This window comes from Gallus gallus, chromosome 3 (genome assembly GCF_016699485.2).
Source record: "Gallus gallus isolate bGalGal1 chromosome 3, bGalGal1.mat.broiler.GRCg7b, whole genome shotgun sequence".
Lineage (NCBI taxonomy): Eukaryota > Metazoa > Chordata > Aves > Galliformes > Phasianidae > Gallus > Gallus gallus.
In genome coordinates, this window is record NC_052534.1 from 20,834,782 (window position 1) to 20,861,413 (window position 26,632).

Here is a 26,632-nt window from a genome sequence, read left to right on the forward strand (position 1 = left end):
CCCTCCTGTCTGTTTTCTGCTCTGTATGCACTTTTATACGCCTCCATATTCACTTGTCTTGTGTAGTAACAAATCAGTAGGCATAAATGAGAATTGAAGTGGAATCTTTGGAGTGAGGCTGTACCACTTCACTGAGAATCATGTTTGCTATTTTCACAGTAAGACCCTTCATATGGTTTTGACATCGTGGTTGATCCTATTAACTATTGTTTTAAGGCCACTTTACACTTTCTTTTCGCAGCAAAACCTCCTCCATATATGTTATATGTTCGGTGGTGGTGGTTGTTGTTTTTTAATCCAAGTGATCCGTAAGTTGGGTATTAAAGTTCTCCATGTCTCAAAGCTTTCAATAGTGTTAATACAAAAGAAAATTTAAAAGAAAGAAAGGGAGGGAAAAAAAAGCCCAGGCCATATGCAGATATTCAGGTAGCTTCAATACTGTCTGCTTGTATAACAAAGGCAACCATCTGCTCCAGATATATAAATTTCCAGTAGAAGTAACTCTCTTCTTCCTTGCATGTTTCCTCCACCTACCATTTTTCCATTTTCTAGGCTTTCAAACATCTTGATTTGTTCCAAGCTAATCTGTCCTACACGGGTTGTCAGGATTAGTCTCCTTTGCCCAAAATGTTCAGTGAGAGTAGGGTTTTATACCCCTAGAAGTTATTCATCCAGCAGAAATATTTCCTAGTATCTTCCAGCTCTAGCTTAACAGCCATTTCATATGCAAGAATTCATATGTGCACTCACTTTCTTTGATTCTCATTCTGTCTCCCCATTTACATAGAAAATGTAAATTTAACCCCTTCTTCACCCCCCTCTTCAGTGGCAAACTGTTGCTTGGTGTTCATTGTGTGCATGTGCATGCAAAGCTAAATCATTTGGAGTTTCTTTTTGGCCTTGGGCATCCACAGAATTCCTTAATAGTTTGAACTACTTAAATCAGCTTAGATGACAACCTCTTATTCTGTTAAGGAACAGAGAAGAGCATCTTCCTACTCTCCCTGCTCCCTTTGTATATCAAAGCATACTTTCATAAACTCTGCTCAGCAGCATGAGATGGGACATTACAGTGCAGGTGCTGAAGTGCAATTGCAAAACATATCAGTTTACCAATGGACAAAGTGGAATATAACATCAGCTGTGACTTATTTCTCTGTAAATAACCCTACTGATTTGATGCTGAATTCTGGGATCCTTGTCCTGTTAAAAAGGCTTTTCTTCATTGAATTCAATATTCAAGTAACCTGCAGTTAGATTCTAAGCCCATCTGTGCTGATGCTGCTTGTATAACAGTGTTCTAGGACCCTGAGTTGGTTCCATCTTCAGCTTTTGACCTGATTAGGTGTTTGGGTGTTGGTTTTTGTTTGTTTTAATTCTTCAAGGACCAGGGCTTTCAATAAACTTCTCAGATGTTCTAAGTGAGATGGGAATCTGAATGTCGTTTTCTGAAGTGGTTTGCTATAAACGCACCCAGCTGATCAGTTTTGGACTTGTGTAAATTCTTAAGTTTTGTTAACATGTTGAGCATGTGTGTTTGGCTGGGTAGGAAGGAGCAGTATTTGGTGGAGAGGGCAGAGAATCATTTTTCCTATATTTCATTTGCAAAAACTGTAGCAAACTGTGTTCCTAATCCTTTTCTATCTTGTGCTTTTATTTCAGCCTAGGCAACATCCATTTATACTGCCTCCTATGCACGTCCAGTGTGGAGATCACTATACTGAAACACATAATTCACAAGGTACTTAGAGCATATATGTTACCTCAAGTGGACCTTAATTTTATGTGTATACGGAGAAGCTCCTACTCCTTATATCTAGATTTCTAGTGCTGCTATGATCATATTGGAGCTGCTGCTGAAGGACAGCTAGCAGTTCTGAAGGTACTACTGCAGTAAGTCTTGTGTTTAAAGTCAAATTTCAGTTCTAAAATATTTTTGCGTGATTATATGGACCTTAAACTTGGCATTCCAGTTCAGCAAGCTGAAAAAAATAATTTCTAAAGGAAGTCTGATGGCTGAACTTAAAGGCAATGCCAGCTGGGGGTGGGAAGAGAAATGGAGTGAAGGAAAATGAAATAGAAAAACATATTTTGTTGCAGGAGTAATCAGTGTGTGCCATGGTCACAAAACTCAGTATATGTCTGCCTGCATTGTACTTACAGACTGCAGTAGGTTTAACCACTTTTACCCCCATCTTTAACAAATAAATCCTCTAAGAGGTTGCACCAGGTTACTTAGATCAAGGCTGGGAATAGAGCCCAGCCTCTAAACACCTTGAGTTTCACACCCTTAACCACACCTATACCGCCTTTTGGAATACATGCAGCCAGGTCTGTTTGGCTACGTTCTCTGCAGTTCCTGAGAAGTAGAGTTGAAGTGCTCCCACTTGTAGAGGAGCTCTTAGTCATACCTGATAGTATTCTGGAGTTACGGCTGTCTGACTAGTTTTAAGGAAGAATTTGGTATGTTTTGAAAGGAGCCAATCAATATAGTTCCCTAAAGAACTATATATATAAAAATTTGTCTTAGTAGCCACTTCTGTTTTACTATTAAGTACAGCCTCTTGAAGGGGGATATTTTTAATTTTAGATGAACTATAAAGTTCCCTCAGTCCTGCTACAAATTGCTTGAAATTGTTGAAGACCTGAGTCAGTTTCAGAGACTTGGGAGATGCTACTTGTTTCTTACAAGTTTTTTGATATGGACAGTCTTGCAGTAAAGTTATAACTCATGACATCATCTTTAATGTCTTCATTCCATTTTAAGTAGCCTTTGCTGAACTAATATTTTTAGCTCATCCTTGATCTTGATTCCCCTGTACTTTCAATCCTTAAAACTGCTGACTGGTTTGAAGAAGGATTTACAGGTTCACCATCATCCACTACTTTGAGTAACAGAGAGCAGTGTATCAACAAATATATATATGTGTGTGTGTATTATAAATATATATATATATAGATATAAACATATATATATATAAATGTTTACAGATATATAAATATATAAATATATATATAAAAAACATTTTCAGGATTAGCATAGGTTAGCAGCACTGAATTCCTAAGGTGAAAGTAGCATCAGTGAATCCTTCTAGGGTGCTAAGAGAGATGCTGTTCTTCCTTGCCAGGCAGAAATGTTTCCTTTCTTTCCCTTTCCATGTCTCCCACAAGGATCTGAGCTACAGTATTTTGTTAACTGTTGGGAGTGTTTATGGAAGCCGTCTCATCTTAGTTCTATTTCAGTGACTCAAGGATGCTCCCAAGACCAAATGTTCCCTGCAGCTGTACACTAAACTGTCTCTCTAATCATTGGTGCAGACTGCATTTGAAGCTTTGATAACAAGTCCTTGTATGTTAAATTTCAAATGTTTTTATCTCTGCTCTACACAGACAGCATTTTCCATGGAAATGAAGAAACTTTCTACTGTAGGTCCCAGACCAGCCTGGACAGATGTCCAGTGGACTTCAGCTACTTGAATGGTAATGGACCCAATGGGAGTGTATGCAGTGCACACAGCATGAACTCCCTGAATCGCTCACAGAACTTCATCCAGGCATCTCCAATGTCCTCAAATCTGAGCATCCCTGGAAGTGACATCATGAGAGCGGACTATATCCCCAGCCACAGACATAGTGCAATCATAGTCCCGTCTTACCGACCAACTCCAGATTATGAAACTGTCATGAGGCAAATGAAGAGAGGGGTGATCCAGATGGATAGCCAAAGTCAGTCTTTGAGGAATCTCAATATTGGAAACACACATGCTTATAACCAGCCAGAAGACCTAGTTTACAGTCAACCTGAGATTAGAGAGAGGCATCCTTATACAGTTACTTATGGGCCTCAGGGTGGTGGCTATAACAAGCCTGTTACCCCTTCTGACCAAATGAACCCTAACAATGCTGTGCAAAATAAGACAGCAGCCAGTGCCATATCACACACAGTCAGCACGCCAGAACTGGCTAACATGCAGCTGCAGAGCAGCCAGAATTACAATACGGCTCATATGTTAAAGAACTATCTCTTCAGACCCCCGCCTCCGTACCCACGCCCACGTCCTGCCACCAGCACACCTGACCTTGCAAGCCACCGGCACAAGTATGTCAGCGGGAGCAGTCCCGACTTGGTCACACGCAAAGTCCAGCTCTCAGTAAAGACGTTCCAAGAGGACAGCTCGCCGGTTGTCCGTCAGTCGCTGCAGGAGGTCAGCGAACCCCTCCTTGCAGTGAAGCACCATGCGGCTGTGAACAAGCGCCATAGCTTGGAAGTCATCAGCAATATGGTCCGTGGTATAGAAGCCATGGCATTAAAAACTTTAAACGCTCCTCTACCACGCAGGAACACCCTGCGGGAGCAGGTGCAGCCAGAAGAGTCAGTTCAGATGGGGCATGAAGTTCAACAGGTTCCTCATTATCATCACAAAAAGACGTTCTCTGATGCCACAATGCTGATACACAGTAGTGAAAGTGAAGAGGAAGAAGAAACCACAAAATCTGTGTCACAGATAAGAGCCCTCCATGAGAACATGAAGTACAGTGCTCAGCTGCAAGCTGCCTTGGCTAGAATACCAAATAAACCTCCCCCAGAATATCCCGGGCCTCGTAAAAGCGTCAGCAACGGAGCCCTGAGGCAGGACCATATTAGTGCTTCTGTGGCCGTAGCCAGGGCCAAGGCCATGAGGCCAGGGCCTTCCAAGGCCATCAGTGTGTCTCGGACAGATCAAGTGGCAATAAATGGGTCCTCACTCGGGCCCTCTATCTCAGAGCCTGACCTCACAAGCGTAAAGGAGAGGGTGAAGAAAGAACCTGTCAAGGAAAGGCCTGTGTCTGAAATGTTTTCAATCGAGGACAGCATTATAGAGAGAGAAATCATGATGAGGGTAAGTGTCTTCCTGTGTTGCAGGGACTTCTTGAGAATTCGTAATCATACAGGTCTGCTTACATGCCAAAAAGCTGTTGGGTCAGTAAACTATGGGGAACACGTAGGTGGGAAAACACTGATGTGCTTAAAGCTGACCCAGTGGGTCAGCTACAATTATATGGATCTGGATTTTTATTTTTTTATTGTACTCACGTATGACAAATAGTTATTTTAAACTGTGGATGAATTTAGAATAAAAACCTTGTATTTAAAGACTTCAGTGGCACTGCAGGCAATGGGAGAAATGAGGTGTTCTTGCATTTCAGTGACTTATATTTTGAAGTTACTTGTGTGACTTGTGGCTTGAAGTTCTGCTCTGGGAAGTAAAACTGCAGTCACAGAAAACAAAGGTTTTTGTTTTGCTTTGGAATTTGGCTCTTAAGCAATTCCTGAAACAAATTAATGAATCCAAATGGGTCACAGAAGGAAAGAGTTTGGAGTATACTTAAATTTACATACTACTGTATATTCAAAGAAATTTAGAAGAATTATTTATAATGCTTCTTGTTCATTAGTGATTCTTACACTTCAGTAATAGTTAGCAATTAAACTTGGACCTCTACGTTGCATCACGGAAACTGAGTTTACTCCATACAGCATCTTAACCTTCATAAATAGATACCCAAATATAAAACATAATTCATGAGTGAATACTGCAGATATGGTGAACAAGAAGTGTACGGGCTCCTTTGAACTTCTGGGAAAGTAAACAAAAAAAACTGAAATCAAAAGGAATTTTGGATGCGAATGAAAGGTGAGCTGAGAGGTTAGAGGTGCTTAAGTGCTCCTTTGAATAATGATGCAGATCAGCCTTTGGTCAAAATGTGTTCTAGTTGTTAACTTTTTTTATTTTTATTTTTGGAAGTAAATTAGTTGCCTTAGCATTAAGCTTTTAAGGTGGTTTCAGCCTAGTTCAGGTGTCTCAATGCATGCAAATATTCCCTTATTATAGGAACCCCATACTACACATAATGCTGGTTTGAAAACCTTAATCTTTCAAACACAGGCTTTAGCTTGTAAAGAATCATAAAAAGAAAAAATAATTAAAAAAAAAAGAAAAAAAGGAAAAAGACTTGCATTTTTCTCCTTCCTGAAAGTCTAATAACAAAAGAAAGCAAAGAGTTTTAGGATTTTTGTTTTGCCTTTTTCTTTGTTTTTACTCAGTGTTCTGGAGGAAAGCACTGGTGGTGAAAAAGCTCACAGGCTTTTGAAAAAACACGCTGTGTCTGAGGGTCTTCAGGTTCAGTATTGTATTTCCAGGAGCTGAACTTGGCCCGTGTGGTGACCACAGCTTTGGTATGCATGCTGAGAACCAGGCTTCCCTAGTGCTCATCTCTTCATCCAAATCTGGGAGAAAGAACTATGACAGGAACGGAGTAAAATATTTGTAATTTGGCTCAATCTGGAGATTCTGTCTCCTTTCTCAGTGTCTCCCAGAGGCATTAGGAAGGCAGCAGGATGAGCTGAAAATCTGTACTCGGGTTTGCCATGTTGCAGCGTAATACAAAGCATGAATGTGAGAAATAGCACCCCTCCCTACCTCAATTTTTAGTGCAAAATACATCATGGGTGCTACTTGAATCACCATAACTGAGTGCATCAAAAGACTTCATTTTAAGTATTAACACAGGATGTTTTTTTTTCTCCTCTGTAATACATTTGTATGTTGGAATAGATTAAAATTATTGCTTCTTAAAAGACACCCCAGGTGTCTTGGCTACAGTAGAGCTACTTTAAATGTACAGGGTGATGTGTTTTGTGTCCTACATTCAGAGTAGTATTTGCAGAAAAATGCTCAAGATTGTATTTGTATGTCTTCTGATGGCACGTAAACTGTATTATAAGCTGAGATTGCTCCTTTGAAATTAAAATTCTGTGCTCGTGTAGGAGCAGGCCTTTGAGGAATAACAGGAAGAATAGAGGTTGTATTTGAATTTACGATGCTAATGGTGATCATCTGCATTCCTTGGCCAGAAAGTTGCAGATTTTGGAGATTAAAAAAACATTCCAGCATTTTACTGGCATTATAAATAATCACACAGAGATGAAAACGTGCCTTTTCTTGCCAAAAGAATCTAGAAAAGCAGAAGATGGCAGGCCTGGAGGCCCAGAAGAGGCCCTTGATGTTGGCAGCACTGAACGGACTTTCGGTTGCTAGGGTTCCAGTGCCGGAGGACAGCCAGGATGAAGTAGCCAAGGTGCCAATGGATGAGAGGGTAAGATGCAGGCTCATGAAATGTTGTTCATTTCCTTTGTTCCCAGCAGTACGAAGTTTCTAAAATATTAACATTTGATTTAACATACGAAACAATTTCTCACAACAATTTTCAGAGTCATTAATGTCAAAGGTCTGCAATTAACACTTGTGCATCTTCTGATGCTAAGTGTTTTAAATCTCTTCAGTATTCACAGAAGTCGGTGAAAGTTGGGGCTGTTCATCATTTCACTTCAGTCACCATCACGTAAGATCAAGCTGTAAATTCAATCTCTTGCACATTTTTTGCTTGATCAGGGAGTACTTAAAAATATCATCCTTAGAATATTTCATGTTCTGATACAACTAACAAGTTCAGGTGATGTCTCCAAGTGAACTAAAGAAAAAAAGTTGTCTGTCTCCTAATGTTTGCACATCTGGGTATGCGCATGTATCAGGTTAACTTCAGAAATCAAAGACAGTTTCAGCTGTTAAGATTTGAAAGACATTTGCTAAGAATATTTCTGGCCTTTTGAGCAGAATTTTCCAGCCTTATCTTGTCTGGTATGCATATGACAGAACTCAGCCTCAGTTTGCATGTATGTGAGGTTTTGTTCAATCACAGAAACTGCATACGTGCAACTTGCACGGTATTTTGAAACTGTGGATTACTTCATGTCTTTTGGTGTGATCTTCCTTCACAAAAGATAAATTTTAAATATTTTTACAAATCTCTATTGTGGAGAAACCATATACAAATTCATACTGAAACAGGATTGTGTTTAATGTGTTTTTCCTTTGTATGGTATCCATCTTAAAAATAGAGGTGCAATAAAAAATATAAAATTTACTTGTTTCGTTCAGTAGAAATAGAGAAAGTCATGTTTCCTCAGATAACTGTGACCAAAAAGAGAAGAGAGTGAGAGAATACTATGGTTATGTGTTGGAGTCCAAAGAATTGATGGATGGGGCGTTCTGCCAAGAAGAGTTAATCAATTGGTGTTACTTTCTGTTAAATCCAAGTGCAAAATCTTGAAGAGGAAGTTGGAAGAGGGGATGGTGTTTACAGAATATGAGCAGATTCCAAAGAAAAAGGCAGATGGGATCTTCACCACTGCTGCCTTGCCTGAAAACACTGAGCGCAACCGCATCAGGGAAGTTGTTCCTTATGAGGAGAACCGAGTGGAGCTGGTGCCGACCAAAGAAAATAACACAGGCTACATCAATGCTTCACATATAAAGGTAAAGGCTTTCTTGGACTTTGTATTGCAAATGAAGGTATGTTAGAACTTTGTTCGCATTTCTGGATGCACAGTAGTATTTTCCGTAATTTGGGAACTTAAAAAAGGTAATTTAGAACAGGGTGCATCATTGTACACTTGCATCAACATAAGCACCTCTAAAGTCCCATGTCAATTAACATGCATGAGTTGATTTATTTGCTAGAGACTTGGAATTCATTTTAGAGAAGACTTCTTTTTTTTTTTATGTGCGTGTCTGCCAACTTGTTCTCTGATGGCTAACGTAGAGATGCTACATTCCTTAAGCCTCATGAACATGAGGTAGATCCGCCCTAATACTTACAATATAAAACAGTTTTCACGACTGCATTCCACGTCCAAAGAAAACATACGCTGTTATGAGTAATAGGTGTACGGCTGTTTGCGTAAATATTTCAGGATGTTCACATAAACAGTGCAGTATTTGGTATATGGTAATGAGATCTCTATATTTCAGCTTGGGTACTGCATTAGACTTCAGTGTTTCAAAAAAAGTTTTCGTCTAGATACTCAGATTTCTTCTAGTTAATTGAATGTAGAAATAACTTGAGATATGACATGACTCTGTTACTCTGTGAACACGGCCAATTTTAATAGTTTTAACTATCTTGCAGTGGCTGCAGACTCTTGCTTTTCTTTAAGTTTCCAGTAACAATTCACAAAGTTCTTTGCTGGTTTTTGCTCTATCCTGGGAGAAGTAACTCCTTTCCTTCAGCTGATAGATATCCTTGTTGTCAGAAAGGGCTGTCTGCTTTTTATCATTGTCAGAATCCAAATTAAAAAGAAATTAATAATAAACAAAACAGCCTGTTAAATTTATATTTTACTGGAGTAAAAGCCTTTTAAAATTTAAAGAGAATAGCTGGCCTCTTTGGTTGTAGTTTACAGTACTAAATCCTGTTGAATCAGAACAATTTCTGAACCAGAATCCTGGCTGGCTATCGTTTCTCTCCCATAGCCTGGTAGGTAGCAGATACTGAGTTTTTGCATAATCAGGGATTGGTACGATGATGGATTTCAGAGCCCATAATGTTTCATCTACTTTGTGGGAGGATAAAAAAAAAACCCGAGATTCCTAACATAAATTATTCCCACAAGCCTGTACTAGCCTGAAAAGAATTTTTCTTGGCCAGTTCTGAGTCCACATTTCACCTTGAGTGTCAGTGTTGGACATGTACTCATTTCACATTCACAGAGCAACCAGGAACACGCACAAATAGTTCAGCACATGACAGCAGTCCTTGCCAGTGTTTTTGTCTTGCACTCCAAGTGGCGCTTACTGAAGCCAAGCAGATGTTCTTTTGCTAAGAAGGTGAAATTGCATCTGCAAAATTTACCTCAATGTCACAGTGTGTTTGCAGCCCAATGTTCAATTTTTAATATCCTGCAGTCAGAGCATTAGAATGCAGTAAACATTCCAGGCATCACATTCCCTTCAGACTATTTATGGGTCTTTCATATCGTGTGCCAGGAGGCTGGATATTTGGACCAGAAGTCAGCAGACAAAGAGAACTCCTATATCATCCTGATAAGATCCATGCCTGGATGCCTGGAGGATTCCAGCTCACATCAGGCGACCTGTGAGCTGTGCAGTTGTTCAGTATTTCTCTGCTTATTTACCACTGACCTTTGCAGTTATGACTCGAAGACCATCATCTACACCTGAGATACATATCCTAATTAAATTTATGGATTAAGTTCTTAAGATCACTTTATCTGACTGTTGGGTCAGACCAGCATTAACTGGAAAAGCACGGTAATACCATACCGTGTGTGACTGTGAACCAATATGGCAGTGCAAGATGCACGTTGATGCTGATTTTATTTACATCTAGTGCAAGAGCTTGAGGAGCTTACTTGCATTGGACCTGTAGTGTTTAACCCTCCATCCCAGAGAATGATGCATAGTATGAAATGAGAGAACTAAGTGTACAGGGTTGAAAACTGTTTTCAGTGCAGTGAGAGATTTGTTACCATACAAACACTGTGCTAGCTATAGATGCAAACACCCAACCAACTCAGCTTCAAGAACAGCTATTTGAATAACAATTTTGATTCTCCTTCTGAAAAGGTATTCAAACATCTGTACTGTAAATGTAGTATATGCTTCAACCTGTCAGAGTTATTGACCTCTCCCTGTAGCATTGTCCACCAGCACCTTGATATTTATGGATGTGTCAACACTTCTGTTATAAATCTTCTTCTCAGGAGTTGATAACTTCGTTGTGAGAAGTGGCGTTGGACTGACATACAATTAGAAGTTCTCAGTCTGCAAAGGAAAAATCTTTCAGCTTTTCAAAATAATTAGTTCATCTGTTTTGAGTTCTTTGTATTTTTTTTTACTGCTTTTTTTTTTTAACTGTTCTTTTTACTTTTGATATCTAGTAGGTGTAGGAGTGGTTTGGTTCTTTTCACCTTTGGGTAAAAAAAAACAGTTTGTGTAAGTTTTCCTGGTGCGCGTGTATAGCAAATAATCAGTCGTAATATTTTTTTTTACACATAAAAGTGATCTATGTGCTTCAAAAATGATTTCATTGCATGTTGTCATGCATATAAATATTCCATAAGATGAGGTTTTAATCCAGGTATGTGTTGGGGAAATAGACTTACCTGGCTCCAGCTGGATTTACTATATAAGTAGATGACAGTTTCTAAACTGAAAAAACTTGAGGTAAGTGAGGAAGAGAAACATGAAATGAAGGCTGTCTTGATCTCACCTCTAGCTGGACCTGTCTGACTTGTGTGTATGTGGGCATAACTGCAGCGTTTTTGGCCACATCTTCAATGGTGATCAGTGTAGTGAGAGTCTGTTTAAGAAACTATTTTTTGCTTGAGTGGAAAATAGCTGAGGGAGACCCTGAACAGTGGAGGCCTTTAGCTGCCCTAGTGCAAAATATTATTTCCATTCAGGCTTTCTATACATCTATGAGTTCATTTCCAGCAATGTAATGTCTTTTAAATGTATACGGATACTTCCTGGTGCTCAGTTCTTTTTTCATCATGGGTTTGTCACAAAGCCCAGGGAAGTCAGTCAGCTGCTTATTTGTACTTAAGCTATCTCTGAAACAGGGCCTCAAAATACTTTCATCTGAATAATCCAGATGCAACGGCAAGAAGAATGGATGACATTTTGCTGAAAGCTTTATGTTTGTGAGCATCAAGAAAGGACTTGGAAACAAAAAAGATTGTGTTTTGTCAGATTTGCTCCTATCAAAAGGATGGTTCATGTTCAGAATTTTGAAAAACAGTGGAAGAAGAAAGAAGCAAAGGTTTTGTTATGGTGTCTTTTGTTTCAGGGCAGTTCTGGCACAAATGCTGCTGAGAACCTGGGCACTGACTGTTTTTTGGTTTCTTTCTTTTTTTCTTCATCCCAGGTTACTGTAGGCGGAGAGGAGTGGCACTACATTGCTACCCAAGGGCCTCTGCCACACACGTGCCATGACTTCTGGCAGATGGTATGGGAACAGGGGGTGAATGTTATAGCTATGGTCACAGCTGAAGAGGTATGTAAAATCACAGAACATGGATCTTTCTGATGTGAGTGAATCTCCCATTATCATGGCTTCCCACTCCATTAACCTGTTTTTCCATCAACAGTCCTTTTTCCTCTTATTCTCTTTGAACATACGCCTGGACTGCTCTAGTACTGTATTTTGTAACTTTCTAATATTCATTTTGGCAAGTACTAAAGTGAAGCAAGCAGAACACCCATTTCTCCCTGCTTCACTCCAGTTTGGCCAAACAAAACAAAGATGTTTCCATTGGAATGTGAGAGTGCTGAACTGCTCCTGGTTAAAATGACGCAGGCTTCCACCCTGTCCAAGGCCAGTTCTGCATACCATCACTCTTATCAGCTGAAAAGAGACTAGAAGCTGTTGTTTCCGTATAAGTGTCCATGTAAAAAAATAATAAAAAATCCTTTTATTCTTATGCCAAGCAAAATAGTTATTTCTATTGTAATCCAAGAACTATGTGCTATGTTATAAAAACTGGCACACTTTGCTAACTAACACAACATTCAACTTTATGCCTGATTGCTTTTAACAAACACAGGGAGTGCCATACCACATCAAGTCACTGTCCAGTTCCCAAGGCTGATGAAAACAGATACTTAGAAGTTGCTGTAGAGAATCCCTTTCTATTGAAAGGAAGGACTTGCTTAGGAGGAGAAAATTTCCTGAGATGTTGTAGACAATAGCTGGCTTTTGCTCCAAGGCAAGTTTGTTCTTCAAACATTTCCAGTGTGTCTGCTCTACCTATGTAAACGTTTTCCTGTTCCTGTTTTTTACATTCAGATATATTACATGACTGAGAATTTTAACAGATACTTTATTCATGGGGTGCTCCCTGCTATTCTGGTAGTTCAGAATACGAAAACTTAGCTTATCTGCAGAGTTCTATTCTCTCTGTTCACAGCAACTAACTACTATTTTTTTCTTTTTTTTATGTGTAATTAAGGAGGGAGGAAGAAGTAAGAGTCATCGTTATTGGCCTAAACTGGGCTCTAAGCACAGCTCAGCCACTTACGGGAAGTTCAAGGTGACAACCAAGTTCCGCACAGACTCCGGCTGCTATGCAACCACTGGTCTGAAGGTCAAGCATCTTCTCTCTGGAGATGAGAAGACAGTGTGGCATTTGCAGTATACTGATTGGCCGGACCATGGATGTCCAGATGAAGTTCAAGGCTTTTTATGTAAGAATCCTTGAACTTGCGTGATAAAAGACATCAAAACAAAGGTTGCTCACTCTGGATTCAGTTCACTGCCCCTGGTCAGAGCTGTAATTGACTTTAAATGTTTAGTACTGTGGTGTAGAGATGCCTCAACTAGGTTAGACTTTTCTGTGATTTGGTGAAAGAAGTAGGATTCAAGAGGTAGGACCTAGGGTGAAGGTCTCATTCTGAAAAGATGTGACATAACAGGAGGAAAAATCAGAGGCAACAGTAGTGGCTAAAGACTGATAATTTCAAATAAAAGGACATCCCAGCTGGCTGATCTGTCACCATGAGTTACTGCCACATCCTAGCTCTAATGAGTGTATGAGACATTAGGCTGCACAGAAATGTGATTAGAAAAGTCTGGGTGAGGGAGGCTCAGATGTTAGTGAAATACAGCACAATTCCTTCAGTTCTGTAGGAGGCCCCGATTGCTGACAGCCTGTATTTGGTAGTCCGGAGGTGTTGGATGTGCTTCAGAAGACCAAAATGCTCTATTACAAATGCAGTTAGTCTGAACTCACTGCCACTCTTCTAACCACATGTACTCACACAGTGCAAAGTGTCTTCACAATTAAATACAGTCCCAGTTCATGCATTTCTGACAACGTGGACACTGTAGTATCCTTTATGTGTAATGAGTTAATAAGGTTTTCTACTTCTTACCAAGTATTAAATGCAGTTACAGTAAGTAACAAGAATTCAACCATAATGTAACTAAAACCACTTCTCTGCATCACATTCCACTGTAGTGCCAGAGATTTTTAAGTAATCACTCAAAAAGTATGTGTACAGTGTACTAGCTCTGCAGCCTCAGCAGCATGGTCCTGTTGAAGCTAAGCCCTCTGTCAGCAAGGCTCTCAAGTTCTACTTTGGTCTCAGTGCAGCTACACTGCTTTAGTGATCCTCTCTCCTTTGCATGGTGTAGGTTTGGTGTAAATAACACCTTATTTTCCCAGTTCTGTCTCCAGGACAGAATCATAGAAAAGACATTCTGGCTTTGACAAAGGAGAGTCGTGGGGTCTGGCTTTAAGGCAAACATATTGAGTTTGCTCTCATTGCCCAATTCCTGGTTTGTTTTGTACTGTGCTCCTCCTGCCAGCCCCTGTAGCTGTGGTTAGGCATGGCAGTAATTGGAAACGGATTGTCCCCATTTCCTCTGTCCCATTGTTTGCCACCGCATACGGTCCCATTTCATGGTGTGCTTTAAAATGCAGCTTTTCTGATTCTGGTAAGCCTCCAGTCACAGCCTGCCTGCCTGTATTGAAAGGACAGCTTGGGCTGCAAAGCTGTGACGCCAAGAGTTGGGGCAGGAAAACTGTCTCAAGACTCAGTGCCTGTCTCCCTGCTTTGAGTGATGGGAAGTTAAGTGTCTAAGAACTTAAGTTATAGTTTATAGAGTGCTTATCCAGCCAAGTGACCTTCCAATATGTTAAGATTGTGTAGCTTGGCAGTAGAATGCTTTGAACAATGCAAGGACAACTGCACCAACTGTTCTTGATTCATGCACTTTCTAGCAATGACTGGGGAAAAAAAGACAGCTCCTAGAAAAGCTCATAACTGTTGAGAAACAACCCCTGAGCAGAGAGGTGGGTAAGACTCAGCCTCACTATAGAAGGGAGGGTAGCAGAAAGGGCAGATGGTTGCTCATGTCCCATCTGATACTTGCTTTGACAGGGAGTAGTTTCAAGGGTTTTGATCCCAGCCTGTTAATAGCAGAAATTACTGTAAGTAATATCTAGAATCATCTGCTTAGGGGACCTGGAGATTTGCAGAGGGGGGAAATGGAATTCAATTTTTAAAAGGCACAATTTAATTTAAAGGAGCAGATTCCTAAGTAATAATCGACACCCAGCTGGTACTTGCTGGATTTGGGATTGTTCAGATTACACACTGGTCAAAAAATCAGTTTGTTGTAAAAAAAAAAATATATATATATATATATAAATTATTTTTGACAAAGAATGACTTTTTTAATTTCAACTTTTACACTTAGATATATAGATGTTTACAACTTTGTGTTTTACACTGCAGCTTACTTGGAGGAGATACAGTCAGTGCGTCGCCACACCAACAGCGTGCTGGACAGCAGCAACAACTGCAACCCTCCTATCGTGGTTCACTGCAGTGCAGGGGTAGGAAGGACTGGAGTGGTTATCCTAACAGAGCTGATGATTGGGTGCTTGGAGCATAATGAAGTAAGTAAGCTTTTATCTCAGGGCAGACCCTGAGCTCATTCCTTGACTAACCAGCTACATTTCTGAGGTTAAAGGCAGTGAAATGCTTCTGTTCTATAACCTTTGTGAAACAAAGGCATTAAACACGATAGGAAGAGATTTCCTAGAGCAGAAACTAATTATTTGTAGTTTGCTGTTGGGTTGATCTTATGTGTTTTCATGAACATTATTTTAACACATTCAAAATTAAGGCTTTTTTTGTCTTTTAAGAATTTACTGTAATTTGTACCTCTATTTAATTAACAGTTTAGAGACAGCATGTTCACAAGGACACATTGCAAGAGACTCTAAAGAATGTCAGTTTCCATGTGCTTCTAAGTAACATTTACTGCTCTCTAAAGTCACACTTCAGACTCTTCTGTCTCTTGTATTTCCTCTAATCTCATCTGGAACTGAAGTTGGCTGTGTCGTAAGAAAAGCTGTGTGTATGTTGGGGAATAGATGTTTAAGAATAGCAGCTAATATTACAAAACTAGTAATGTAGTCTGGAGCAACGATAAGGATAAGAGCCTCAGGGGAATAACCATGTGTAGGTACTTGCTTTTCACCTGTACGATGTTGATGGAGACATGTCCAGAAAAAAAAACCACATCTTGAATAACAACATGCCACACAGTTTCAACATATGCAAAACAGCTATTTAAACGGGGGATTTCTATTGCCAAAGGAACTGCTCAAAGACAAAACCTCTTGTAGACATAAGAATACAGTAAGAGTGACACATTGGCACACATCAGCTGCCCCTCCCAGTAATGTACCTGAAATGCTCACCCACTCTTTGTGCCCATGCAGTTACAGGTCTGAACTTTTCTGTGCGTGGTGCTAGGTGAAGTGCAGTTTCCTGGCTCATTCAAAAATGTGAGTCCTAGAGGAGACAAGTTGGTACTTCATCACTAGTTTTGAAAAGTTGCACTTTCCTCTTCACTATTTTTAGAAAAGTGATGCAAGAAGTTTTGTTCTTCTCTATCCTCTTTCCCCCTCCAGCAGTTCACTGTTCTATAGTTACAAGATCACCTAGGGATCGTGGGCTTATTTTGGTCGTGAGTGGCTGAATAGCAAGTGAAGACAAAGGAGGCACCTTGACTTCTAAGCATGTGGATGAGCCTTGACATTCAAAAGAATTTCCATCAACTTCACTAGGAGTAGGTGGTAGTGCTCAGTAATAAAGGATTTCTCTGATGTCTCTTGAAGCACACGTCTTGATTAACAGTGGAAATCATTAATATTAAAGACAATTTCCTTAAGGTTTTTGTTGCTCTAGATTGTAGTAAGTCAATATTTTGTTTCTTAAAACCTAATTATAAAAAAAAAGATTAAAAACTTAATATTTATTAGTTAAGCAGAGCATTTTCAGCTTGTGACAGATACTGCATTCTGTACAAAGAGGGTTCCCTTTTGTGCAGGAATCATAGTGGTTTATTTTGAAGTAGGATTAATTGTTTGCATTTCTTTCTGAAATAAAATAGGTTATTACTTAAAAAGCTTTAGTCTTAGGAATTGGTTGATTTCTTCAGAAGTGTCATTATAAATAGATGTATTGATATTAACATGGAAAAGAAAACGGGGGTTGAAAATTCTAATAAAGACCATTCTGGGAAGTCTGCAGCAATGCTGGAAATTTTGCTTGATTTTGAGTTTTCAGGTTTAGTTGAGAATCCATTTTGAATCAGTTGCTATACAGCTTCACTCACTGCAACTTGCAGGCACTTGCTGGTTGAGTCTAAAGCTGTGTATCCCATTGCAGGGATATATTTTCAGTAGGTTGCCAAACAGTAAGAAATGCACTAAGTCGCATCATTCAGTCCTTACTACTGTAGTCACTGGAACATGAACTCGTGGTCATAGGTTCAATGCATCTTCACAGGGGAGATCCTTAGTTCGGGAGTGACAAATTGAGTACCATTTTTTTTTTGGTCTTTTTCCAAAAGACACCTTAGCAAAGCATTATGTGACTTTTGTTGAAAGTGTATTGAAGGTTCTGCTTACTGGAGTAAAATAAATAAATAAATAAATAAGTTGACGACAGAGAGTGAAGTCAAATAGGTAGGATGGGCTTTTCTTTCCTGAGATAAATGAAAGCGTCGTGTTATACACAGAGATGCACAGAGTCACTGAGGCCAAGTACAAATGAGTGAACTGTCATGCACCAAACCACCAAGATAACAATGTGGCTGTGCAGGTTGAAGCTGGCCCGCATTTTGTTGTAGTGATTCAAGGGCAATCGAGTTCTGCATGACTCTGCTCAGCAAGGACCAAATGGCTTTTGTAAGCACTCAGTTCCACAGGAAGGCTTTCTCCAAGATAGCCAAGTTAACTGAGAAGAGCTTATGTTTTCCTTTGTACCCATCAAAGATAATATGACATTACTCATCCCAGCGTACAGATCTTTACGCTTGCTGACTCTCTAGAACCGTCCTGTAACAGCTTGTCTGGGGATGTGGCAGAATAGTTAGCCTTGTTTTCATTGTTAGCGTTGTTAGCAATGGTATATGGGTTGGAGCTTGTTTACACAGAATGGAGATTCTGAGCCTTATACAAGCAGACAGAAATGGATATGTGGTGTGATTCTTATTTTAAACTTTCCAGAAAATTTCCACTGCACATGCAAGAAGAGTCCATGCTCAGTTGAGCCTCCAGTGGCTAGCAGAAATCTTAATTTGTCACTGTTCTTTTGCTCAGGCATTGTAATTGAAATACTTCTCATTGCAGCCAAAAGATTTGCCAAGTTCTTCTGTGTATTTTGGAAATGGCAACTAACATTACAAAGAGCACTTATGTTGCCTGATAAAGCTTTATATCTTGCAGTACTTAAGAACTTCCCTCAACAGGAGCACGTATCCCTGTGCTTATGTTTACTACTGCAATAGAAAACAGAAAATCCCTCATCCTGGGATGTACCGCATAGACTTTCTTTGAATTTGAGCCTCAGGCTCAGCTTCATGGCTCAGTTTCATGGCTCAGTGACTTTTGAATAGTTCCTTGTGTTCTAACAGCTGAAACATAGTAACATCATAACTCTTTCTCTCTCTAAATTCTGGAGATATGACGGTAATAACAAGTGAATTTTCCAGCAAATCATGATATTTTACTTCAGAAGGCTCCCTGCTTCACACAGCTCATTCGTTTTCTGATTCAGACAATTATAGAATGCATGTGCATCCATGCGCTCACGAAGATTAGAGGTATGCTCTTACAGTGGATCTTCCAATCTGTCCCCATTTACTGTACTTTAGTTCCTGTTGCAGAGCATTTTCAGGGCACACAAATGAATTTCATTTGGATGAAACAAAGCTGGAAGATGCCCTTTTGGAAGGCATCTAATGTTCTCCAGCTGCTAATGGACATTGAGTACATGGCAACAAACACTAGCCTGAAGTCTGCAAAATAAATATGGTGGATTTAGGGTCTTCAGGGCCAACTGTTTCACTTTATGGACCGATGTCTTACAGAGTATTATGCACTAGCACAGACTTAGCTGTGGGAGGTGAGCTGTCAGGGTTCTTGGATCTTTTGGTGACAGCCATTTTCCTTCTTGTAGTGGAAAGATCAGTATATTTGCCTGCAATTCAATTTTGCTTGAGGAACTTTTATTCTTCAAATCATATACCTGCTTTCATTTGAAAAATCTCTCAGATCCTCCTTCAGTGAATGTACTTGAGCATGGATCAGAGCAATAGGCACTGAGTGGTGGACTTGAACTGGACTATATAACATCAGCTGTTCCAATTTTGTATTAGACCTTCCTGATATATCTAGGTCTTAGCCTGAGGTAACACAATACATTTTACCGAGTGGAAAATAAGTATATTGAATTAGAAACTTTCAAAGAGAAGAAACCCTTCATTTTATGTTCAGTTAATGAGAGAGGTAATAAGTGGTACACCATTGGAGGATGAGAGTATGTAGTCATCTGCAAGTTTAGATTGGTCCAGAACTTCACATAAGCTTTAGGTGGGAAAGCACCAAATGCACAGTAACCTTTTATATGCTAATGATTTACTCCTTAAATTATTCAAAAATTGGTGGCAAAAAGTTGATTTTTACTATGATTGGTTAAAATTCATTCCATTATAACTGAAGCTGAAGGCAATGATTGTTTGATCTAGCAAACCTACATCTTTATGACTTTTTTCCTTGATTTACAGAAAGTGGATGTCCCTGTGATGCTGAGACACCTGCGTGAGCAGAGAATGTTTATGATCCAGACCATAGCCCAGTACAAATTTGTCTATCAAGTGCTCATCCAGTTCCTGCAAAACTCAAGACTTATTTAATCTCTTCAAACATCTCAGAGCCAGCTTTGTGGATCTGACTGAACCTTACTGATGAATGAGGGGAACTGCCTTGACAACACAGCGTGCAATCCGTGTTGCACTTTTTAAAGCTGTCTTGAAAGTAAGGAATTTGTTCTTTACTAGAGTCTCCCATGGATTATTTTATAGAAGATATAATTTATTTTTCTTAGAATAATTTGTGAATTACTTTAATAACTTGTAAAACTTATGGTGAGCTTCGAATTGAACTATATTTGACACGACTGGTCTGCATTGTAACATGTTCGTAAGGAAAGCAATCCTTCATAAATGTAGAATACTGGCTTTTATTTTACTACACCATTTCTGAAATGAACAGTTATTTGGCAGTGGGCTTTTTCTTACATAAGAACATTCTGACCCAGATGTGTAGCTTCTATGATTTAAAAAGAAAAAAAGAAAGACCTGCTAGATGTCAAATACAGTTCTAAATGAGTGGAAGCAGAGGACATGCCGTCCTGGGACAGGGAGACCTAAGTCTCTGCATAGGCAGAAGGGCACATTACAGAGGGCTCATGCACAGGCTGTTGTGAGGGCAGAGAATTTGGGTGCTGAACTGTTCAAATTCCATGAGAATTACAGTTTTAGATTAGTCCTTAAAAAAGCAATATTGGATTTTTTTAAATTAAGCCTTTGCTATTTGTGGTCCTTGAAGGGATTCATGTAAGAGCTGAAGCAGTATTAGAAAACTGACCAAGAGCAGGGTGAGTAGTGAATCTTTCCTGTAGATATGGGTTGAGCAGTAGAGGGATTTCAACTACATGCAGCTGAAAAAAATATATATTTATCAAATTAAGCATCTTTTATGAATTGCACAGAAACTTTTATTGCCTTGATGATCACCTTGTGTGGAAAAGGAATCAAATTCAAGTTGGACATCTCTCGTCACCAGTCTTTGTTTCCTGTGTCTTCAGTGCTGTAGTTGTTTCATTCTCTAGTCCACTGAACTTCATAAAAATGATCAATACCGTTCTTATTCTGTCCAGCAGTGATTCTTGATGGCTTTAGTTTAGAGTCGGCCTTGATTGTTTCCCCCATCACTGTCTTGTGGTTTGTGCACATACCAAGGAGTTTTTTGGTATTGGCAGCTCTCATTTTGCTAGGGTGTTTTTTGTGTTAAATTGCACAAACCATCTCTCTTCTCAGGCTGCTGTTTCAACACTACTGGCCATTTTGCGTTCTTCCTTCTATTTATTGTTACTGTTTTATCCTGGTAGTGTTCAGGGTTTCCAGTAAGGATTATGAGTCTGTTGTATCAGACATTGCATGAGTACATAATGGAGTTAACAGTCCTTGCCTGAAGTTTACAATGAGAACAGAAAAGGGAAACAAACCTCCTCATCCACCTCACAGCTAGATGAATGGGTTCTTAACTGGCTTGCCTGGGGCCAAAAGTGAAGTCTATGGTAGAGCTAAGAAAAAAAAAATCCATGTTCTGCAAGTATTTCACCGGTCGGCCCTGTCAACTGCTCCTTCTCCTCTTCTGTCCCTCAGCATTCAGCAGCTGTTTTGCACAACTTTGTGCGTTATCCTTTCTCCTGACTGTTTATTTCATTGAAGCAAATCACATTATGAATTACCTTGCAGCACATGCATGGTAGCATGTACTTAGTTATTTAGAAGTGACAGGAACTGTATTTAAAAAATAAATAGCTTTAGCAAGTCATGATGCAATTCCCACCTTGTTACTTGTGCATGAGATTGACAGAGACGTTCCTGCACTGAGATTGTTCCCCTCATCATGCTGACTCCTTTCTCCTTTTCTTGCTGCCACCTCCTGCCAGCGCTCTGCTTGGATCTGCTGGAGGATGGATCAGGCTGGAAGGGAGCCCATGCAGACTCAGTCCCTAGCCCTGCTCAGCACAGTGTTGGACAGGCTTGCCCAGGGACACATCCAGTAAAATTTCAAAGATTTCCAAGAGTGGAGATGTTGCAACCTCCCTGGGTAACCAGATGCAATGTAGTTACTCTCTGAGTTACATTCTTTTTCTTGGTAATCCTTTCCCAGATAAATTTCATCTTTTAGTCCTTCGCTACTTTTCCTTTTTACCCACACCTCTGAATCTGTGGCCCCCATCCTTATCTCTGACTCCTTTCTGGTTCCATTTCCACCCCCACTCCAAGGTCACTCTCCTTCCTTTTCAGAATCCACGCTCCTTCCATGCTCACTTTGTCCTCCCTCTGCCTGTAGTTTTGCATCCCCAGCACAAACTCGTGTCCTGTTTTTTTTTCCACCCTATTTTCTACTGTTTCTCCTTACTGGATGACTCCTCATTTCTTCTGAGGATACAGCTGTTATGTGGCATTAGGTGACATTATGTGAAATAGCAGGCTTTCTGCTAAGAACAGTTTCAGCAGCAGCAGATGGGACATGTCAGGTTGAGTATTGTTAAAGGCCATGGGACATAGATTCCCAGCTCCCAAGCAATTCAGGTGCATCCCAGAACAGACTGCAATCCAAAAAGGCCACGGTGCATTTACTGTTTTGGAGAGTCACAATTACTGCACTCATCTGTGAGCATCTCACACTGCTGCTTCTCTGAAATTTCCCTATTACCACATGGCAACAAAGAAAACCAGTTGTTTTCCTATTCTTGTTTTAAATGATTGGCATATGGCCAAGCCATAACTAGCTTTAAGTCAGTGTATAAAGGCCTAAGCCAACAAGTACTCTGAGTTCAGGGTCACTGAGGGGACCTACACTCCTGCTTTTCCCTAGATGCTGCGAGAGCTTAATCTAAGGCTCTGCAACAAAGTCCTTCTAAAATGCACGTAAAACTGTGCTGGTTTATTGCTGCTATGCAATATGGGTGTTACAATGTGACAGGAATTCTAGTAGAGATTTTCAGCAACCAACAAATGGCCATGAGTTCTTTAGCTGTAATATCTTGACCATGTTCCTTTTAGGGATCAGTTGAGTTTTCAGTCAACTTCAGTTTTCTCCAATTCCTTCTGCCGATGCCAACATATCTCCTGTTACATTAGCAGCAACCATTTAAAGTCTTTTCAGCAGCATCTGCATGATAATTGCAAAGAGATGCTTTATATCTGGGAAACAAGCCAAAGAATAAACCTTGAAGCAAAGTGTATTAAATTAGTTATCTCATTTTAGCTTTTTGAATAATTTCCTAATGATGAATTAAGTTTGAACTCAGAGCTGTCAAGTCCCATTGCTCCACTTGGATTTGAGAAGTTGAAAATCAGGAGGGAAAATAATCTGCCCCTGTGTCTTATTACTCAGTTATTCTTGGCTGAAATGCATCCTACTGTTTCTACAGTCAGTTCAAAAAAGTTACTTCATAAGAGAATGTAAATAGCTGTGTTTAAAAGGAAAATTAAGCAAGCGTCACATCATAAGTGTCTTAGAAAAATATTAATTATGAAATGGCACCAAAAATCCTTTCCAAATTAAGTCAGTACTCATTAATGAGCCAAATAAATGGCCACATAGTAAACAGCCATTTCCAATTAACTCCTAAGACAGAGTGTGGTAGATAGAAGCCAATGTGACTCACTTTTTCCCTTTCATTGTCAAAGAACAGTAATTTTAAACTTTCCCTTTCATCTGACTTCAGTGTATTTTTTCCTGCCATATTTTATCTTGACTTGATCTGCTTGCTGATATCATAAGTGAATCGGGTTGGTGTGTCTTTAGAGGTTCCTTTCCACCCCAGCTTGCAAATGAATCTCAGCACGCCAATGATTTATTACTGAAATGGGTTACACTTTTGTAGGGGAAAAACTGAACCTCCTGACTTTTAAACCTGTTGTAGCTTTATCAGTCCTAAACCACTTAAGCAATATTTCCTAACCCTTTAGGGAGTGACAGGAAAATACATATTATATCCAATTTCATTAGTCATTACAGGAGCGAAGCCGTGAGACTTAAAGCAGCAGTTCTGTTCAGTTTCTGGCCCACAGACATAACAGCAGAATCCTTTAGCACAAGGAGAGGGCAATTTTGGGTTGCAGCATCACGTACTTTTTAACCCCAAAATGTAACAGTGAGTAAGTTACAGTAAAACAGTTTCATCCATTCTGAGTGAAGTTTGGATTGAAAATCTTGTAAAATAAATAATAATAAAAATGGAGAATTTAAAGATTTAAAGAAAATGGAATCGCACATTAAAACACTGGAAACCAGCAGTCTTCTCCAAGGTTCCCATGTTGCAGTCTGGCACATTTAGCCTATGCTCCTCAGATTATTTTCTAGGAGAAAGCTCAGAGTGGATAAGCCCTGCTTGGGAATTCATTGTGTGTATTCTCCTTTTCATGCACTTTTAATCTATATTTACTTTCACAATATTTAACAGCTTCTTTTTCTTTAAGCTCATAACAGTGCTTGCATTGAGGTTGATGGCATCACATTTTTGCTTAATGTTATGGTCAGACCATTTCATGCTTAACGTTATCTGAGTTGAGGATGGGAAATCACAGTTGAGTCGCTGCTCACCAGCAGTCTGCCCAGTACTGCTGACATCCAGTTTCTGTCCTCCATGGGTTGAGCTGGAGAACAGATCCTACTTATTCCAGCTGCTCCCCAGGCCTGCCTTGGCACCTCTCGTCCTCGGTGAGCTGAGGTAAGACAGAGCTTGATCCCACAAACCTTCTCCTACTATATAGGTGAATAGGGACCCTAAATGTTCAGCCTTACTGGAAGTAGTTTTTCCTTAAACTAATGTTTCAGGTGAAAGGAGACACCTGTCAGAATTTATTCAACCTATTGCTAATGCTGTCCTTTATACAGTGGCGACTGAATTAGCTGTTGTCAGTGTCGCTAACAGTCTGGGAGCCGTGTGCTCAAAAAGTAGAAGTATTGGTATGGCTGATCCCTGCTGTAGCAGCTCTCGTACCTCACCAAGAGGTTACATTTTGCTGTTTTTATAGAAAAGAATACATGTGGAACTCAAGGGTGGCACACATTCCCTGAAATAAAGGGTGTATCATACTGAAGGAGCAAATATTCATAACTGATCTTGCAAGGTAAAACACAGCATGAAAACTTAATCTGAGAGGTGTGGGAGCTACACATGCAGTTCTGGCCATCTGAGAGAAGAGAGGAGGACATCGTGCGTGCTGCCATGCGTAGCCTTGACTTGCAAGGACTGTGATTTGAGGAAGGGAAGGGTTGTTTGCGCTCTTGGGCCAACAAGAGGAGGCTGAGTTCTCAGCCACAGATAAGCTCCTGTTAGATTGTGAAACAAAACAATACCGTGCAGCTTAAAAATAGCAGTGTTTACATAAATATTTAAAAGCAAATAGATTTTGTTAGTGTAAGATATTCTATAGCCAGTGAAATTCACTTGGTTCCTCTCAGCCATTTTTCAGCTGCTGTTTTTCTCATTGTTGAAGTGTTGATACTTTAGATCTGTGCCCACCTTTACTGAGAGGTTCCCTGCTGCAGCAGTGGGACTTTGCCTTTGGAGGGTGGCCTGAAAGTCATTGGTGGAAGAGCAGCAGCTCTCATTGGAGAATCCCAGTACTCAACAGTTTAAAAAAAAAAAAAAAAAAAAAAAAAAGCAACCTATATTCATTTCAGGGATCTGCTTCAAGTGTTAGTGCTTAATAGGTTTTTTTCTTCCAGATCATCTGCCTAAAGACTTGGCATTTTGGATTGAGTCTCTATACACAGACACTTCAGTAGAAGCAGTCCCTGATCAGGCAGGCAACAGTGAGGAAGGCTTCCCATAAAACTCTTCCAGGACAGGCTGGTATTTGATGCTAAAGGAAGAAAGATAATTGAAGGTAGCACAGGGTGTTCAGTCCGAATAGCACAGCTGGCAATCAGTGACTTAGAGGCTTCCCAAGGCTAAAGTTTTATATATATCCCAATTTTTGTGTTTAAAAATCACTGATAGGGCCATCTTCAATGAATTGTTTTTAAACCCATTTATTCCTCTGGCCTTCACAACATCCTATGGTGGTAAGTCCCACAGCTTAATTATACATTAATGTGTAAGAACTTCCTTTTTGTGTATGTTAAAAGTATTTTCTTGCTGCTACTCGGAATCTTTAATTAAAAAGAAAAAGCTTTTTAGTGCCAGAAACATTGTTAATAGTTTGTTAGTTGTTTACCCTGTTGAGATTGCTCCTTATGGAAAACATGTTTTCCTCATTGATAAAGTACCTTTCTTTTGATATTTTACAAAGGAGAAGAGTTTACACATGCAGATGACTGTAATATCCCCACATATAATTGTGTGGGTCATGTTAAATGAAATAACATGTTTAAATAAGTTTTATGTCACTGGATTTTACTGTCCTGTTTTACTTCAGTATTTTTATGCTTCAGTTGTATTTGTTCTGTAATTCTGTACATGACAATTGAGCTCGAACAGTGATCTGAATCTCACACCCTCACTGTATGTATACATTTTGTAGAGAAATGGGATATCAGTTACATGTCTTTCCTGCCCCCCCCCACCTCCTGTTAGGGGATGAATGGCAGAACTATGCTATGATATTGAAAGCCTTTTTTTAAAAAAAAAAAGAAATCTATGCATGCTATTTTATATCCTAATGTATTATTCTTATCAGTACATAAGCTTATGCTTGTCAGTTTTATCTTATGTATAGAACTGATTACTTTTGACAGTATTTTTTGCACTGTTTCTTCTCTTTCTCTTTTTATAAAGTTCTATTTGGCATTAATTGACTGCAATATTTTTTTTTTACCCTTCACTGCCTTTATGTAAATAGAGCCTTTTCGAATACGAAAATGTTTTCCATCACTAAGTTTTTTTTTTTTTTTCGTAAGGCTGTCCTTCATATTCACAATATACAATAAACCTGTTTTTTTTTCCAAGGAAAACAACGCTCGAGTTCTTTACTCCACTACCTTAAGGGTTTGTATTTGCACCTTCTGTGCTTGTGTTAGTTTGCCATGTTAGCCTGATTGGCATAACCAAAGCTACACTGAGATCTGAAGAACCTTCTGTAAATGGCACACCAGTGTCTCAAGGGGAAAGCCACT

The 26,632-nt window shown here is 39.6% G+C and overlaps 1 protein-coding gene across 1 annotated transcript in view; it reads left to right on the top strand.

Moving 5' to 3' along the window:
* PTPN14 (protein tyrosine phosphatase non-receptor type 14) overlaps positions 1–26,470 on the top strand; it is a 109,840-nt gene extending 83,370 nt beyond the window's left edge. Inside the window, exons 12-19 of the mRNA XM_419419.7 lie at positions 1,663–1,741; positions 3,391–4,880; positions 6,994–7,137; positions 8,139–8,357; positions 11,770–11,898; positions 12,854–13,088; positions 15,144–15,307; positions 19,492–26,470. Of these exons, the coding sequence (XP_419419.4) occupies positions 1,663–1,741; positions 3,391–4,880; positions 6,994–7,137; positions 8,139–8,357; positions 11,770–11,898; positions 12,854–13,088; positions 15,144–15,307; positions 19,492–19,620 (2,589 nt within the window). The 3' untranslated portion in view covers positions 19,621–26,470. The remainder of the gene's footprint in view (positions 1–1,662; positions 1,742–3,390; positions 4,881–6,993; positions 7,138–8,138; positions 8,358–11,769; positions 11,899–12,853; positions 13,089–15,143; positions 15,308–19,491) is intronic.
* Positions 26,471–26,632: the final 162 nt, after the last annotated feature.